The sequence below is a fragment of the Rattus rattus genome, chromosome 2, assembly GCF_011064425.1.
Source record: "Rattus rattus isolate New Zealand chromosome 2, Rrattus_CSIRO_v1, whole genome shotgun sequence".
Taxonomy (NCBI): Eukaryota; Metazoa; Chordata; class Mammalia; order Rodentia; family Muridae; genus Rattus; species Rattus rattus.
In genome coordinates, this window is record NC_046155.1 from 76,462,887 (window position 1) to 76,481,101 (window position 18,215).

The following is an 18,215-nucleotide window of genomic DNA, read 5'->3' on the forward strand; positions in this document are numbered from 1 at the left end:
AGCCCATCCGAGGTGCAGGAACTCAGGGTAGGAGGGAACTGGAGCAGGAAGCGAGCAGAGGCCAGGAGGAGTGCTGCTCACTGGCTTGCTCCCCATGATTTGCTCAGCCTGCTTTTCTATACAACCCAGGACCACCAGCCCCTCCTGCTGGCACCACTTACAGTGGTCTGGGCCCTCCTGCATCCATCATTAATCCACAGCATGCCCCACAGACTTGCCTCTAGGGCAGTGTGACGGAGGTGTTTTTCTCAGTTGAATTTCTTCTTCCCAGATGACTAGCTTGTGTCAAGTTGACAGAAAAAAAAAAAAAATCCAGCTAAACAGAAAAACCAACCAGGACAGGCTGCTGCCCCTGCTGTTGATAGTGGGTCCTAACCCAGTCTGATATCCTGCTCTGTTCCTCATCATTTTGCCTTCCAATGTCAGCCACCCAACGTGTCCCCGAGCCCTCCGTGTTGCCCTGTCCTGTTACTCTTTGTGTCATACATGTGCTTGGTTCTGTTTGTCATAGTTTGGTCTTGCTGATCCCTATTCCATGGCGTGTCCAACACTGGGAGAACAAGAAGCCCATGTGGCCGAGTGCCACGTTTCCCGTGCCTTGCCCAGGGCCATAGTGTGGAGCAGATCCCGTGTGCTATGAGTGATGGGATGGTTTATCCCACACTTGCTCTTTTCCTGTGGCACTGTGGTTCTAAGCCAACTTGAGAGTCCACCCTCCTGAGTAAGAAGGGAGCCCTGCAGGCAGGTTCTTGGGACCTGCACATAGGTAGAGCCATTTCACGCTCCCCCACCACCTGATGATGAGCGTCTGCTGCTCAGGAGAGTATGGAGCCTGTCAGCGGTCATGGTGATGCTGTAAAGGCCAGGCCACACAGGTGAGCCTTGTACACGGAGTATGCCAGTGCTCGAGCCCCTGGGGATGTGTGGCTGCTCCTCAGGTTACACAAGCTGGCTTTCCTACTCTCTGCCTCACCCAGCAGCACTGGTTCTAGTAAACTGTCCAGGTGAGATTAACTGTAAACTGTGCCCGACAGGCTGCCAGCCTCTAAAGCCCTTGCCACCTACTTGCCCGGTGGGCGGGCATCTGGCTACTGCAGCCTGCAATACATCCCTCCCTGCCAAAGCTAGCTGTCTATAAAAGGGCAGAATATTCTGATGCTTTGCTCTCCCAGACAGAGTGAACAAGTTCAGATTCCTTGGCCTGATCACCTTCTTGTCATGTGGGGTGAGCTGAGCCGTCAATCATCAGCCATCCCTGAGGCCTGATTCTTGGTTTGAACTGCAAGGACCAACAGTTGATACTGGGGGTCAAGAGATGGGGAGGGAGATAGAGTCAAAACTGTTCTCATCCCACTTCCAGAAAAGGGAAAACAGTGAAACCAAGGAGAGACCAGAGGTGGAGGAGGGGAACCAGGGAACAGGGGCCCAGAGCTGTAGGACCCCCAGGTTTTACATAAGCCAGTTGAAGATAGGTTTTATCACTAACAACCCAGGCCTGTCTATCCAAGCTGAGCCCATACACTGTAAACACCTCAGCCTGTACTGCCAGCCCCATCCCACGCACTGCGCAGGCCCTTTGGCCTTGAGACTCACTCCTGCCAGCTACCAGCTCAGCAGAGGTCCCGACTGCACTCTGCTGTTTCTCTGAGCCAGCCTCCTGTGTGCAACATGGCTCTGTCTCCTTTAGTACTTCCCGCAAGAGTCCACAGATGGGAGTGTTTCCTTCCCAGCTTCCACGCTCCTACTCCTCCTTTCCCAATGCCTCTTTTGTTGCCTGCCCTACCCACAGGCAGCAGGGGAGTTTGGTTAAAGAAATGTTTCTTTTTGTCTTTTACTTAAGAACATATATTTTATTGTTATTGAAGAAATTTTAAATTACATATGGACCAAGTGACTGTGCCACCAAACAGAAGAACGGGTAAGGTTGAATAGGCTCAGACTGGAGTTCTCATGCTAATAAAGTATCTAGCTAGGCCCCAAGTGTTCAGCCAAACGAGGTTCCCTTGCACTCCTTCCCACAAGTATGCAATCCCCGGTTCGCCCTGAGTAAGGTGTGTATTCAAACCCGCCATCTAACAAAGCAGTTGGACCGAGCAAGGACCATCTCTTCATCAAGGACTGCCTGAGGGGAGGGGCTTCCTCGTAAAGGGCTGGCCTGTATCTCCCAGAGAAGACTTCGCTCCCAGCCCCTCCTTATTCCTGCCACTCACTCAGAACCAAACCAGTTCTGTCACCATCCCAGGCTCTGCCTGCCCCTTCCAGCCTGCTGCATAAATGCCCTGAGGTGAAACATGGACCCAAGGACCTCTGTTTCCAACTCCTAGTGGTAAGGGTCTGGCGACACCTGGGTACACAGAAAACTGGGAACAGCAGCCGCCCCAGACCTTGCCGTTTCCCACCTGAGAAAACACACCCAAGGAAACATGGACTGAGGGACCCCTATTACAGACTGTGCTCTGTCTCCTCTGAGCAGCTTGCCAGTGGCACTCAGGCACCCCAACAGCAAGGCAGATACTCAGCCCAGCAGTTACAAGGAAAAGAAGCATCCATAATCTGGATCGCCTAGGTACACACACATCACGTGGGTACACACAGCAGCTGGGCCACACACATGTCACATGGTTACACAGCAGCTCTGTGACATCCTAACAGATACTGATTGTGGAGCAGGACTGCTGGAGTCTAGCAGCATCCAGGGCTAACACTGTCACTGGGTTCACTGCTTTTGGATAAGGTGTCTTCCTGGAGGGTCCTTTCCACTCCGGCCTTTGCTATGACCACCAGAAGCTGACAGAGAAGCTCAGGTCCAGGGAGCGCACGTAATGCCAGTACTTAGCAGGTATAAAGAGGGTGTCTCCTGGGGACAGAATGCAGGACAGAAACGGGGCCTCAGTGAACTTGGGGAACTTCTCTAGGTCGGGGTTTTCCACATCAACCTGCAGAAAGCAACAGAAGTCATCTGCTGGTCTGTAGAGACAGAAGGTACCATGACACCCTGATTTCCCGTATGCCCACCTGGCTGGTGTTATGAAGAATGTGTGTCTCGTGAGGGTACACTGCCTCAGACTCTTGCGGAGAATACAGCCGGATGTACTTCCTTCCTAACACCTAAGGGGGAGAAGGCCCATTAGCTTCAGGTGGAGCTGTGGGACCCACTGACTGCAGGCCTGTGGACCAGGCCTTTCTGTGGTCTGTTTTCTGTTGCCTTGCCCCTCCACATGGTCTGACATTCTGAGTGCTTACCTTCAGGTACCTTAAAGATCAGTGTTCTACATGTAGCTAAGCTCAGCCCAGCACTGTGTGTGTTGACCTGGCTTAATCTCAGGGGTTTCCTCCTTGCCTTGGCTGTGAGGATTTGTGGCACAGAGGAATAGTGAATTGTCTGAGTTGACTAAGGTGACAGCTGGTGCTATGGAAGGCAGTGGGCCCTCTGGACCTGGCTCTTAGCTACTACTGAGCTGCATATCAGGGCTGGCCCAGTGCTCTTCAAGAATGTTCTAAGTTTCTAGCAGTTGAGCCCGTGACAAGATTTTACAGCAGTGGGTGTGTGCTGTTTCCCTTGTGACAAACTGGTCTGAGTCTCTGGAAACATCTATCAGTGGCTGAGAGGCCTGTTCCATCAGTCCTTACCCACAGGTATAGCTGACAGTAGAAGTGGGGAGGTTGGCAGGCACTAGAACGTGCTAGACCTTCACCCAAGAGCTCTCCCATCTGGCCCTGGAGAAATCCCACTTGGATGCAGCCTTGACCTGGAAGAAGCCCTATCCCAGGGCCTCAGGACTGTTTTGTTTTTTGTCTATATTCCTTTCACTCCCTTTGCTTTTCCCTCTCCTCCCCTTTTGTGACCAGGTGTCATGTAGCCCAGGCTTGCCCTGAACTGGCTATATGCTGAGGATGGCCTTGAACCTCCCAAGTGCTAGGATGAGTATTTACCATGTCAAGCTCCTTACTCCTAGCAGCAATTCCTACCTGGACCAGGAAGTTCTGCTGGGGGTCCTGATGCAATGGGGAGATGGTTCCTTGGGGACCAAACCAGGCATTGATAGTGATCTCTTCCTCTTCTCCATTGCCCAGGCAACAGTAATCGGGGATGCTGATGTCCTGCTTCAACTCTGGGATCTGAGGATAGGGGCAGAAAGCAGAGGCCAGGGCTAGGTGTGCCAGCCAGGGCCCAGCTGACATCTGACTGCTTGACACCTAGATGCACACCCTCCTAGATGCACACCCTCCTAGATGCACAGACTCCTAGATGCATACCCTCCTAGATGCACAGACCCCTAGATGCACACCCTCCTAGATGCACACCCTCCTAGATGCACACACTCCTAGATGCACACCCTCCTAGATGCACACACCCCTAGATGCACACACCCCTAGATGCACACACCCCTAGATGCACACATGCCCACTAGATGCACACACCCCTAGATGCACACACCCCTAGATGCACACACCCCTAGATGCACACACCCCTAGATGCACACACCCCTAGATGCACACACCCCTAGATGCACACACTCCTAGATGCACACATCCCTAGATGCACACCCTCCCAGATGCACACACCCCTAGATGCACACCCTCCCAGATGCACAGACCCCTAGATGCACACACCCCTAGATGCACACACTTCTAGATGCACACACCCCTAGATGCACACCTCCCAGATGCACAGACCCTAGATGCACACCCTAGATGCACACACCCCTAGATGCACACCCCTAGATGCACACCTCCCAGATGCACACACCCCTAGATGCACACCCTCCTAGATGCACAGACTCCTAGATGCATACCCCTAGATGCACAGACTCCTAGATGCACAGACCCCTAGATGCACACACCTCCTAGATGCACACACCCCTAGATGCACACACCCCTAGATGCACACCCACCTACATCTGCACCCCCCCCGATCTCCACACACCTACATCCTCACACCCCCCTATGTGCACACACCTCGATCTGCACACCCTCCTAGATGCACACACCCCTAGATGCACACACCCCTAGATGCACACACCCCTAGATGCACACACTCCTAGATGCACTTCTTGTTTAGTTTTCAGACAGATTTTCTATTTCTTACCTCTTCCTTCAGCCTCCCAAGTACAGACACTGCATGTATGTGCCGTCCTACCCAGCTCAGTTCATATCTACTAAGTAGAAATCTTAACAGACACAATGGAGACGAATTGCAACCTTGCTTCATATTTGTTTCTACATTATATAGATATTTCCATTTTAGAAACTTGGTATTGTTGCATTATACTTTTTAAAAAAAGGTGTTAATACTGTCATTTACTAATGAGTAATATTTTCTTTTGTTTTGAGATGGGCTCACTTTGTAGCTCTTGCTGGCCTGGATCTCACCACATAGACTAGGGTGGCCTTAAACTCACAGAACTCCATCTGCCTCTGCTGGCATTAAGGCATGAGTCACCACACCAGGCAAGAGTTAAGTTACCACCACCACCACCACAAACAAAACAAAACAAACAAAAAAAACAAAGTCCCCCTGCCCCATTTCGGCTCTTGGAAAGCTAAGGCAGGAGCATGACAAGCATGACCCAGGAGGTAAGCATGGTGACACAGATCTTATTTAAAAAAAAAAAAAAAAAAATCCCCCAAAGTCCAATGTACTAGGTATTTATCAGATATCTGGAGGATTATTTTCAAAAAATTACTACCAGTGAGATCACAACTGGTATATTTTAAATAAATTACTACAAAGACTGGTAAAGTAGGTTTTGTACTAAACTTACTCTGAGAAAGTAGTTTCTTGAACAGTGTTCAGAAGCCAGAAAAGAGAACCTTGGGACCAAGTCCACCAGGGGACTAAAGCAGGTTCTCAGAAGCAAATTAGTGATGAGGAAGGATTTGGGTCTTATTAGCAAGTGAGTCAAACTAGATAGGCCACAATCCAATGTGGCTAGAACCCCAGGCTCCTACCCATACCACATTACTGCTTTGATTGAATGGCACTAAGCCTTGCCCCTGGATACTGAGCGTAACTCTGATTGGTTCCTGATGATGTCATTGGGAATTCTGAAGGGTGATTGGTTGGCTAGATATCAGAAAACACGTGCTCCACAGATATGATTATTGACAAGTCCAAGGCAGTGGCCAGAGGCTTCTGAGACCCTGCACTGGGAGGAAAGTTGGTGCAGGGTTCCTGGCAAGCACTTGTCAATAGCCCAAGCTGTGTCTATAGGCACAGAGGTCCTAGAAACAGCCGTGCCCTGTCTCCAGGACACATGGTTGCTCAAACGCCTCTTTGAGGTGCTCAGAACAACAGGGAAAGATGAGTGCGGAGGGGCAGCCAATCTGCCTGGGGATAGCTGTACACTGTCTGCCTCACCCTAAAGATAACAGCAGCTTTGCCTTCTAGCCTGGGTCAGGATGGGCCTCTGCCACAGTCTCAGCATCTTAACCAGCCAGCTTGGAAGGACTCCTTAGCAGCTCAGCCTCTAAGTGCTTAGACTCAAGGTGTGTGCACCCCACCCAGGTACAGGCAGCTCACAATGGAAAGGCAGTGTAGCTGCCAATGCACAGTCTGTTTTCCCACAGTGATGGTCATACCTGCCGGATGATGTGTTGGGTGGCAGTGGGTGAACACCAGGAGGGGCAGGTAATCTGCCCCTAAGGGTACTCTGGGCAGCAGTACCTGCTCTGTCCAGAAAACATGCATTTATTTCTAACACTGCTGGGGATCTCCAGGAAGACTTCTTGCTCATCAGGAGCCTCACCGAACCCATCATTTCCAGATTAAATCCAGAATTCTGTCTGGCCTTTTAGGCCTAACACCTGGCTCTCCCACTCTGAGTATAACCTCCCAGCTGGTGGTCTCCACAATTTCCTAAAGCTTTGGGGCTGGGATGTTTCTTAACGGGAATACTCTCCTACCCAATCCCACTCCAGCTCAGCCAAGCTGCACTGTTAAGTCTTTGACAGGTCATCCTGAAGATCCAAACTGGGCCCCCGCCTCAGCGTACTCGATCTCTCAAGCCTGGCAGTTCCTCACACTGCTACCTGTGGTAATCAGTGAGACCCTTGCTCCAAAGCGTAGCACCAGAAGATAGCCATTGTGTTTCCTGGGAGCAGAGGAGCAGGGCAGGAACACGGTCCCAGACTCACCTGGTCGAACAGCTGGTGTTGAGCAAGGTACCCGACATCCTTTGCCTGACCCAGAGGAGAAAGACAGAGGTGACCATCGGTTAGTTTGTGTCAAGCGTCTCTTGATGGCCCTGTTGCTTAGCTGGATGCTGAGTCTTGGCCCTGGCCCCACCCACCACTGTCCCGTGTGACCCCTTCCCCACCCTGGGGTCTGATGTGGTCAGTGACCTCCCAGGCAGGACAGAGCTGAAGCAGGAGACGTAGGGCCTGGGAAGCAGCTCTGCTCTGACTGGGCCACCAGCCCCTGCAGCTTCTCCTTTAGGGAAAGAATGCAGGAGTAGCGCACAGCCAAGTGCTGCTGCTTTTCATTAGAAACTGTTTAAAAACCGTGCTGAGGTGAACACGGCGTGCCTTAAGTTCAGTCACACTGAGCATCGGTTACACAGTGACTTGCATATACCTCGCTCAGAATGTATTTGTGGATGAACTCATCGACTGTCATGAGAGTCTGGGACCAGTCTTCATCTGTGTATCTTGAACCCACTTCCACGGGGACAGTGCGGCAGCCAGCAATCTCCTGGATGTACTGTAGACTACAAAAAATGTCACCATAGTGTCAGCATGCATCTAGGACATCTAGGAATGGTTTCCTTTGTTCTCTTCATGCAAAGCCTCATGAGGTGGAGACGACTGTTGCCTTTGCTCTCCCGACTGTTCTCACATACAGAGGTGAGGCTGCATGCCTGAGACCACACGGACTCTCCTTACCACCTCTGCCATCCACAATCCTGCTGACTCCTCACTTTCCTCTGTCACTGCTGAGAAACCTTGGGATGAGTGGAAGGCAGTATGGGATGGGGAGGTGATGAATGCAGACTCTGAACTCTGATAGCCTGGGTGAGTAGGGGACCCTTCAGTGAGTTACCTTTCCCGAGACCCTGTTCTCCATCTGTTAAAGGAGGTGATGCCAGAACCTGCCCCCATTTGGAGCATGACTGTTCTGCTGTGGCTCTCACAGAATTCTTCCTCACTGGAGCAGGGGCTACTTCCTCCACAAACTCACAGCAGGCCGACCTGACTCAACCCGCTCCTGTCAGCTACAGTTGTCTCAGAGCACTCAGGGTACTTTTACATGACTCCTGTGGAAGGTGAAATGTCTGGATTCCCCAATCCTTACAGGAAACATTAGTGTGGCCTCATTCTGAATCCTAGTGGGAGCCACTCCTGGGTGATTGCAGTCATGGCCTCAGGCCCAGAGAAGGAAGAGCTGTAGGATCTCTGAGATGTTGCATGAGCACCTAACAGCTCTCTGAGCCTGTTACTCAGACACTTGCAAGGATATGCTCAGGGTAAGTGTACGTCAGTGACAGCTTAGACCACTGCACACACTTAGGGTGGCCCGTTAACTGTTTTGTTAATTTAAAAACTATTATTCCATGTGCAGGAAGTTAGACATGCCACTGTGTCATATGCGGAGGCCAGAAGACAATTTTGTGGTTCTCTCCTTCTACCTGTGTGGGTCCTGGGATTGGGATTTAAACTCAGGCCACTAGGCTTTTGCAGCTATCTTACGAGCCCTAGGGTATCCCACTTTAAAGTCTTCATTAATCCTCTGTAATCAATCAAGGGGTTTTGAAGGTCTGGGGCAGTGATGTATGAGTGGCCAAAAGAGACCTTTGAGGAGTCCTGGGGACACTCAGGAGGAAGGACCTGAGTTCCCCACAGTGGCTACTCACCTCCACTTCTTCATGCACGGCCAGTGGTCAGCCACACCTTCCAAGATCACAGGTCTCCCAGGAACTAGAAAATGCTTCTTGAAGTGCTGCAGAGGTGGGCAGCGAAGCCTGGGCACTTCCCGATCTAATACCACATCAGGGGTTGAGCTGGCGTCATGCTTTGCCTTCTGTTCAGAATATAAACAAAGCAAGATGGCGACTGTTTGAAATCTGCGTTAGTGGCAGGATGTCTTGGGTAGCGTTAACAGCAGATGGCAGTTATTTGTGTGCACATGTGTGTGGCAGAGGATGGACCTTGGCTGTTCCTCTGTACCATGCACATCCTCCTTACCGAAATGGGGTTTCCCCCTGGCCTGGGGCTCACTGATTCAAGTGAGGCTGGCTGGGTAGCAAGGCCTTGGGGTCCCCCTGACTCCACTTCCCCAGCTATGGTTTGACAAGAACATGCCCCCATGCCAAGTTTTTACATAGTCCTAGGGATCAAACTCCAGCGCTCCTACGTGTGTGACCAGCTCTTGTCTGAAGCATCTTCTCAGTCCTGTGCTTCGTCTTGTTTTGAGATAGGGTCTCAACTTGTCTAGCAGGCCTCCACCTCACAGACATCACCTGCCTCTGCTGCCCACGTGCACAGGGTAAGGGTGTTCACCGCTACATGGAGCTGTGTTTTGTGTTTTTGAGACAGGGTCTCAGTAGGAAGCCTGGAATGACCTTGAACCCAGAATCCCCCGCCTCAGATTCCAGAGTGCCCACCACACCCAGTAGTAGATAACGTCTCTATACCGTTTGTTTTCATGAACTCAAGGTCCCTTTTCCTGACCATGTCACAGTCTTAGAGCACTGTGGTGACAACAGTCCTGAAGAGTGAGTGCTAATGACATCTATCTTACTCGTAAGTCACACGCAACAGGACATTCTAAAACTGCAGGAAAGCACTGAGAAATACTTTGAAACAGTCCAGAGTGCCATAGCCGGCACCCATCACAGCCCAGCCCCTCCTCTCTGAGGCTCAGGATTTATCTGACAACCTCCAGATGAGGACACCGAGGCCCAAAGGAAATGGTCTCTGGCTCACCCAGTGGAAGCTTGGTAAGGACTGTGTCTGCAGCCTTCGGGGTAAGCTGTGCTCTAGGCTTGGAAGGAACTATGGGACACTTAAACACCATGGCCTACCTCCATGAGGACTGGAGGGACAGAACACACTGGGTATCTCTCCAAGACTAGATGAGAGAAGGCATGCTGGATTTCCTTCAGAGCACTTTTTTTAGATTAAGAAAGCTGCCACGCTGGGTTCGGTCCCCAGCTCCGAAAAAAAAAAAAAAAAAAAAAAAAGAAAGCTGCCACCTCCCCCTCTAAAAAGGGCACTGCCTTTGCAGCTGCTAATTCCCCAAATCCACATGATGCTCTTTTAGCAGAGGCTACCTGTCTGACACTGCCCTGGGATTGGACTGGATTCTTCTAGAAGATGGGTTGGGCTGCTGGATGGTTCAGCTTTCAGTAGTGACCCACCTTGGTAGCAGGCTGATCCTGGTGAGGGCCACAGGCAGGCTGCTTTCTAGGGAGCAGATGTGTCTGGAGGACTGTAGCAACTTTGAGAAGAATGTCCCCAAGGATGGCTGCCCCCATCAACAGGCCCATGTCACACACCCGCAGTGCTTCAGCCACAGCAGTGGCCTTCTGTGGTGCCTGGCACAGGCACAGGGTCTTCAGGAGGCAGCCGAAGGAATATACCCGGCGCCATTCCTTGTCTACATCTCGCCAGGGACCAATGTTGAGCTTTTCCCAGGAGTAGTCCAGGACAGCCTCACTGGCCTGCAGGCACTTCTGCCAACGGCCTTCATAGAACAGACCCAAAGCCTGCCGTAGCAGCATAGCCACGCTCCTGTCCACCTTCTCACTGAGATCCAGCTTCAGTTCATCCTCTGTGTCTGGCAGGAGTGCCCTGAGGTCCTTCCAGAGGGTGCTGGGCCCCACTAGGGACTCTGTAGTGTCCTCTGACATGATCAGCCCCTGAGAGGAACAAGACAGGAATCAGAGCCCACATACAGCCCTGTAGCTCACACCAGTGCACTTCAACAAGGTCTTTGCTACCGCTGCCTCGCTGGTACAGGGCCTTCCTTTGGGGTCACTGCTCTACTTCAGGGCCTTGTACAATGCTCGGCTCTAAGTGGACTCTGATGGATATCTTTTCATAGAGATGAGTGCTGTCTTTATCTAGAATGAATCCAACATACTTCCTCTGCCTGGCAAACTCCTGCCCAACCTTTCAGGCCCATCCTGAATGACCTATGTGAAGTCTGAGGAAATTCTCCTCAGGGTTTGTGTCTACAGCCCTTGGGTTCTTCTATAGCACTTGTCACAGAATATATCTACAAGCACATGTGTGAGCTGCCTCTCCAAGGCTGGGTTGGGGCATATCCACTTTGTTTTCCCTAGAGCCTAAAGCCACAGGTGCAGAAGGAAGGGCTCTGTTTTTGTGTCCCCAAAGGTCCATGTGTTGAAGGATTAGTCCCCAGCCTACCATGGTACTTAGCGTGGCATAGCCTTTTAAGAGTTAGAACCTGGGGGGAGAAACTAAGGTCATGGAGACACGACCTTACAGTTGGACACATTAGGACCCCAGCCTTGCGTTTCTTGGTCACCATCAGGTAAAGAGACATCCTCTGCCTTGTGCTCTCACAATGATGTCAAGGTCTAGAGCTGTCACAGGTCTAGAGCACCAGGGCCATGCACCCTGCTGATATTCTAAAATCATGAGCCAACACAAATCTTCCTTCCTTCCTCCCTCCCTTTTCTTCCTCTCCTTTTCCTTTTATCTGTCTGCCTCTGCCCCCTCAAATGCTGGGATTGAAGGCATGTGTTAGCATCGCCCAGCTAACCTTTCTTTATAATTTACCCCAGGTATTTGTTACAGAAATGGGAAACAAACACAAAAGCCTAAGCAGAAAGACCATGCTCAGCTCTGGTAGTTTGGTGGCTTAGCCAGAGTGTTGTGTGGACAACGTCATTTGTGATGGTTTGCATATGCTTGGCCCAGGGAGTGTAATGTGATGATGGTTTGATATGCTTGGCCCAGAGAGTGGCACTATTAGAAGGTGTGGCCTTGTTGGAGGAGATGTGTCACTGTAGGGTGGGCTTGGAGACCCTCCTCCGAGCTCCTCCTAGGATGTGGAGTCTGTTCCTGACTTCCTTCAGGTGAAGATATAGAACTCAGCTCCTCCTGCACCATGCCTGCCTGGATGCTGCCATGCTCCTGCCTTGATAATGAACTGAACCTCTGAACCTGTAAGCCAGCCCCAGTTAAATGTTGTCCTTTATAAAATTTGCATTGATCATGGTGTCTGTTCACAGCAATAAAACCCTAACTAAGACATTGCTACACCAACACTAACAGATCTGCAGCTTACAGACAATGATGGCTTTGTGCCCTGCTCTATCCTAACAGCTGTGGCATTTGCTATGCTGCATGGGATTTATCCATCAAGGTTCATGGGCAGGGAGTTTGGGCCTGAGGAAGGGCATTTAAGAGATGGGGCCAGGAAAGTGATTAGGTCATTAAAAGGGCACCACTGTGGGAAGGCTCAATGCCCATCTTACAGGAGTGGGCTAGTTCCTACAAGGCTGGTTGTTATAAAGTGAGGTTCACCCTTATGTTGGGTCCTTGCATGTGCCCCTCCCCCTGCCCCCCCCCCCGCCACTTCTCTACCATGTGGTGACACAGCTAGGTGGCCCTCACTAGATGTCTGTACCAAGCTGTTGGGACTCTGCAGCCATCAGAATTGAGCCAAGGAACTCCCTTTCTTTATTCCTCTCCCACTATGTGTGCGACAGTCTTACAGCAACACCAGATAGGGCAGGACACATCCTCTGCCTCCCGTGCTGTTGAGTGACGAGACCATCCTGTTTTTGGCAGAGAATGCAGATGGCCAAATATGAAACGTTAGGCTTTGTTGGCCACACAGTCTCCGTTGCCAATCAGGAACCAGAATAAACAAATAGGGGTGGCTGTGTTCCATTAAAGCTTTATTTATAAAGGAGTGGGTGCCAGATGTAGTCTGCCAACTCTTGTTCTTCTGTGTACTAGAGTTTTACTCCTGGGCTTCATCCCTGGCTTGGGGTAAAAGAATAAAAAGAAAAAAAATACCCTTTATATATTTTTCTTTGAGACAGGGTCTGTGTATCCCTGGCCATCCTGGAATTCACTATGTAGACCATGCTGGCCTCGAACTCAAGAGTTCTGCTAGCCTCTGCCTCACAGGTACTGGTATTAAAGTGTGTGTCACCACCTGCAGGCAGGAAAGACAGCCTTTACCTTTTTCCTGGCTCAGTCAGACAAGCTTCTGCTGTAATTTACTGGGGCAGAACAAAGTGCTACGGGACTGAATGCAGTGACTAATGCCTGGCCACACCCCCCACAGGTTTCCTAAAGGTGGAAGTGGGCGGTTCTCAGGCTCCAGGGGTTTCAAGTTCTAGGTGGCAGGAAGCTGCCACATGGAAAGGGGGATGGTTGGAAGGCAGCTGGGCCTGGACGAGCCGCATGGAAATGGCCCGAGCCAAAAATAAGCACACTTAGCCAGTTAGCAGACTCAGCTGCTGCTTCTTACGTCCGTTAGTCTGTGCTGCCGGACAGATGACAGTCCCTACGGATGGCCTGTCCCAACACTGAATGGTAATTATGTTACCTACTGTGACTGAGAATGGGAGATTATCCTGGATCATCAAGATGGGCCGTAGAACATTAAAAAGATCGTTTTGAGCTAGCATCAGATTTAGAAGGACTTGGGACTTCGGAAGAATGGTCACAGAAAGGCAAAGTGGCTGGCTTTGATGACTAGAAGCTGAGAGGAATTCAGGACAACTTATGGAAGCTGTGAAAAATCAAAGAAATAGATTCTTTCCTGGGGCCTTTGTCGATCCCAGCCCACAGATCTGCGAGGTGGCACGTCTTCAGTTCACAGCCACCATGCTCAGATAAAAATAAGAGACACCAGATAGAAAGCAAGCAGGGGTGGTGGGAAGTGACCCTGTGGTCAGACCACATGAGCCTGACTCTCTACTAACCGTACGTGTTAGCTCATGCCGCCATGTTGGAAAGGCTACGTGGCAGAGATGAAAGGAGCCTGTAGTTAACAGAGAGCAAGGGGCTGAGGCTCTCTGCCCTTAGCTGCCCACACTCATGTGGACTCCTGCCAACAGAACTTGGCATGGGGCATAGGTCTGTTAAAGCAGACACTTTAACTATTTTTCCCCTATGCAGAGCAGTCTTTCTGTGAGAGCTCAGCTCAGACCACAGCCTTGTAAGGGATTCTAACACAGAGGACTTGGCTAAGCCATGCACACACACACTCAGCTCAGGAAAACAGATCCTGAAGAGACTCTGGCCAGCTTGGGCATGGTGGGCATGGCTCTGTTAGACCTGGCTTGTTGTTCTCTCCCATCCTCTCTGCCTTGCTAAAAACTGTTACATCACATTCCTGAGGCTGGCCACCCAAAGCAAGCTACTCCATTATTTGGCCACCTCTTCCTCCTGAGGCCGACCACGAAGGTCCAGCTTTCAAAGTATGGGAGTCCAGCAATCAAAAGCCCTCTTTGGTTACCTACTTAATACCCCAATCAAAATATACCACCACATGCTAGCCCATTCTAACAAAGACCTCCCCTTTTCTCTTAAAGATTACACCTGTAAGGCCTCTGTTTTTCTGCCTGAGTCAGGAAGCGGCCTCTTTAATTTTTCTTCCCTGCTTAATAAAGGATCTCTGTGAAAACAGGTGCTTGGGCATGGTTTGTGCCTAGTTCTAACCTAAGATTATTTTGTCGATACTTCATAATTGTAGTTTTCTACTATTATAAATGGTAATGTAGATATCTGGTATGTAGAATATCTGATATGTGACACCTGTGAAAGGGTCATTTGCTCCTCACAGGTTGAGAACTGTTGCTCTAGAAGAAAAGAACTGATAATGTGTGTGTGTGTGTGTGTGTGTGTGTGTGTGAGAGAGAGAGAGAGAGAGAGAGAGAGAGAGAGAGAGAGAAAGAGTGAAAGAGAGATATTGAGATTGATTGATTGATTTATTAAAGTGGGTGACAGGCTATATTCCAGCTAATCTAAAGTGGCTATCTACCAACAGAAAGTCCAAGAATCCAGTATTTATTCAGTACACTAGTGTAGTGGTAAGATTAAAAAGGAACATTTTCTATCAGTTCCTGAGAGCCGGATCTGGTCACTCTGCCTGCTACTCTACCACGCGGTCTGCAAACTGCTCTCTCCTGGCTGTCTCCCTTTAAGCTGCCCTCTCTTCGAGGTCCCCTAGACGGAAGTTACCATGCCTGATTCACACACACACACACACACACACACACACACACACACACACACACACACACACACACACACACACACACACACACACACATCTTGTTCTGAAGGCCCTTGCTCAGTCTTACTCCGTGCAGGCAACAGAACCAGATCCGCACGCTCCAACCACCTCTCAGCCATTTCTTTCACACACACCGTCCTCTTTAGCCCGGTAAATCAAAGTTCCAGAAACGTGTAATTTAGCAATTAGATTTACATGCTAAATTCCCAATCCACAATACATCCACACAACAAATTCACTGCCAATTAATATTTAAACCGCCCACCTAGACAAGACAAAATGGACTCAGTCCATCTGGATCTGGATCATCCTGCTCTGTTGTCTCCATCTAGATTTTTCTCCTTCCTCTTCCTCCTCCCTCCTTAAGACTTTTCCCTTAACCTGGGCCCGCCTTGCTGCATAATGACATCATCCTACACATCACCCTTTTTGTTTAATTAAAAAAAAAAAAACTTTCTTCATCAGACATAAGCTGTGCACAACTATTACCATTAGAAAAATCATCTAGCCGACTATGTTTTCTCGAAGTAAATTAGCTTGGGTAGGCTATAAGGCTAATTAGTCTTTAACTCCGTCAGAAATCTGAGAATGACCAAATAGCTATAAACATAGGAAGCCTAACATGGCTTGCAGAACTGAGACAGGTTGTAGAGGCAAATTTCCACTAGCACAGTCCCCTGTTAGTAACACGTGAGAGCAAGTCTTCAGCCTTCTGGCCTAGGACCATCTGACAGATTTTTGAAACACCAGGCTGGCTGTCTCGGCTGTTCTTCAGTATATGCCCACATCATGGAGAAGTAGGCTCTACTGCTGCCAGTGAGGGATGAACTGGCCATCAAGAGTGAGGGCGAGCAGGCAAAGAGCAAAAGTGGGTGTGGCCCACTTAAAATGCTTTAGTTAAGACAAATCCCTCAGAATTGTACCCAGTGACTTGGGGTTTGATTAATTCCAGATGTAGTCAGTCACAGCCATCACAGTGCAGACAGAAATGTTTGTAGAGACAGCCTGTCTTCCAAGATGATCTGTCCTGCTTGAAACAGACAAGTCCAGCAAAGAGGGACTGCAGATCCACATGTAGTTCTCTACAGCTGCAACAATTTCCTCATCCTTAAGCCTAGCACCCTGCCTCCATGAAGGGTTCCAACCAGCCTTTTCTCTTGCAGGCACCCCCTTTCCCACAGGAGTGTCTGTCCTCCACTGTTTGAAATAAATAGATCCATCTATTAATGTCAGATTCTGTCTCTTTCTGCCTTCCGGTGCACAAAACAACTTTCCTCTGTAGCCTTAATTCTAGAGATCTTTAAACAAAGGTCCATTTGTTGGTGTACAAAACGACCCTTTTTGCAAAAGGATGTCAGCTAAAGGGTGCAGGATCTAACCTGGGCTTCCTAAGTGAACTAAGAAGGAACTAAGTTCTCCTGCTGCTCATACCAAAAACAAAGGAGCTGAGAACGGGGCCGAATGGACTCAAGCCTTGTTTCCTAAGTGCACGTTTTTGGGACGCATTACAGAAATTGGTTTTGGTTGCCAAACGGGTTGATGAATTTAGCATGAACAAACTTCTAGGGAAAGCACGTGCAGTCCCTCCCTCTAAGTACCGGCAAAACCGCTGCTCATGCCCTTCTGCATACTCTGGATGGGAGGGCTGGTTAAGTGGCCTAGGCAGAAGACACCCTGACTTCCACTAAGACTGTGGTCGTTTACGGGGACCTCTGTCTGCTTACGGGGGCGGAGGGGACCTTGGCCGGTTGGAGGGTGGAGATTGGAGATAGGGAGCAGTGGCCGCAGCCATGCCTTCCCGACAAACGGCGCAGGGGTGTCACGTAGGCCGGTCTCGCCACTAAACCTGTCCCCATACTTGAACCACTAACCAAAGCCTAGAAGGCGACAGTAGGGTCACGGCAATTTCACGCATGCGCTTTAAAAAGAAAGAAAGAAAGAAAGAAAGAAAGAAAGAAAGAAAGAAAGAAAGAAAGAAAGAAAGAAAGAAAGAAAGAAAGAAAGAAAGAAAGAAAGAAAGAAAGAAAGAAAGAAAAACACTCCTAGAGGATTACATAATGCACGGGCTCTTTCCCTCCTACCCTTTGTGCCGAGCGGACAGCTGCTACGCATGCGGCTTCTCGAGCCGCTCCCACGGCGCCTGCGCGAAACCGTTCCTGCTCGCCTGCGCAATCCGTCCTTCACGGCCAGCGCTTTGAATCGGAGCAACTCCCGCAGCCTGAGCGCCGCGGTGCTCCAACTAACCTCTCTGGCACTTGGACGGGCTTGTGTCTCTTGTCGCTGGCGACGACTGGTTCTGTCGGGGCGAAGATTCTTCGGCTGGCCTTAGCACAGACTACACTAAGAGCATCGATCACTTCTGACTCGGCTGATCGGGACGGGTACCTAGAGGAGCGCCGAGCCATTAATGCTCGGCCCCGCCCTCCTCGGGTCAAAGACTTGGACGGCTTTAGCTTTCTTTTCCGGGTCATACCTTGCAAAACAGTTTTGTCACTTGCTGTTTTACCTGATCCTTCCAACTCAGATAATGAGTTCTCCCTATTTTGCAGAGTAGGAAACTGAGGTGGAAGAAAATAACCACATGGTTTTAGAAGTCACATATATAATTTGAACCTACAAGTACAGCATGCAGGGCTGGTTCGCCTACGATTTCCTTGCAGAGACAGGCTGTGTGGAGTCAGCACGAGTTTTGTGTTTCGAGCATTCTTTCCCAGTGGACTCCAGAGGTGGCTGGAGCAGTAGCAGTCACCGATTCCCTGAAACGGTCTGCTATAGCCTTGGATTTGGAGTGTAACTAGAAAAGCGTGTAGTGCATTCATCAACTGGTCAGCAGGGATGAGGGTGAGGCACTCCTCGCTTTTTATCTTCTCAGGAACGCTAAGTAGAGATGGGGAAACGAGTGGGAGTCTTTACTCAAGGCCAGTGCAACGAGTTATATCCTGGGTGCTATGGTAGTGATTCTGTTCAGGGGGTCTTGATCGGTTTGTTT

General features: G+C 50.0%; 1 protein-coding gene across 2 annotated transcripts; it reads right to left on the reverse strand.

Annotated features, from left to right (window-relative positions):
* Nucleotides 1-1,821: 1,821 nt before the first annotated feature.
* Kdm8 (lysine demethylase 8) lies at nucleotides 1,822-17,616 on the reverse strand. Of its 2 annotated transcripts, XM_032892695.1 has the most exons (8): nucleotides 17,471-17,616; nucleotides 10,359-10,859; nucleotides 8,853-9,019; nucleotides 7,577-7,709; nucleotides 7,138-7,182; nucleotides 3,970-4,119; nucleotides 3,016-3,108; nucleotides 1,822-2,936 (listed from the first exon to the last, which is right to left on the reverse strand). In XM_032892695.1, exons 2-8 carry the CDS (start codon nucleotides 10,848-10,850, stop codon nucleotides 2,772-2,774), a joined length of 1,245 nt encoding a protein of 414 aa, XP_032748586.1. In that variant the 5' UTR covers nucleotides 10,851-10,859; nucleotides 17,471-17,616; the 3' UTR covers nucleotides 1,822-2,771. The 2 variants fall into 2 exon arrangements, with proteins under 2 accessions (XP_032748586.1, XP_032748587.1); XM_032892696.1 differs by lacking the exon at nucleotides 3,016-3,108.
* Nucleotides 17,617-18,215: the final 599 nt, after the last annotated feature.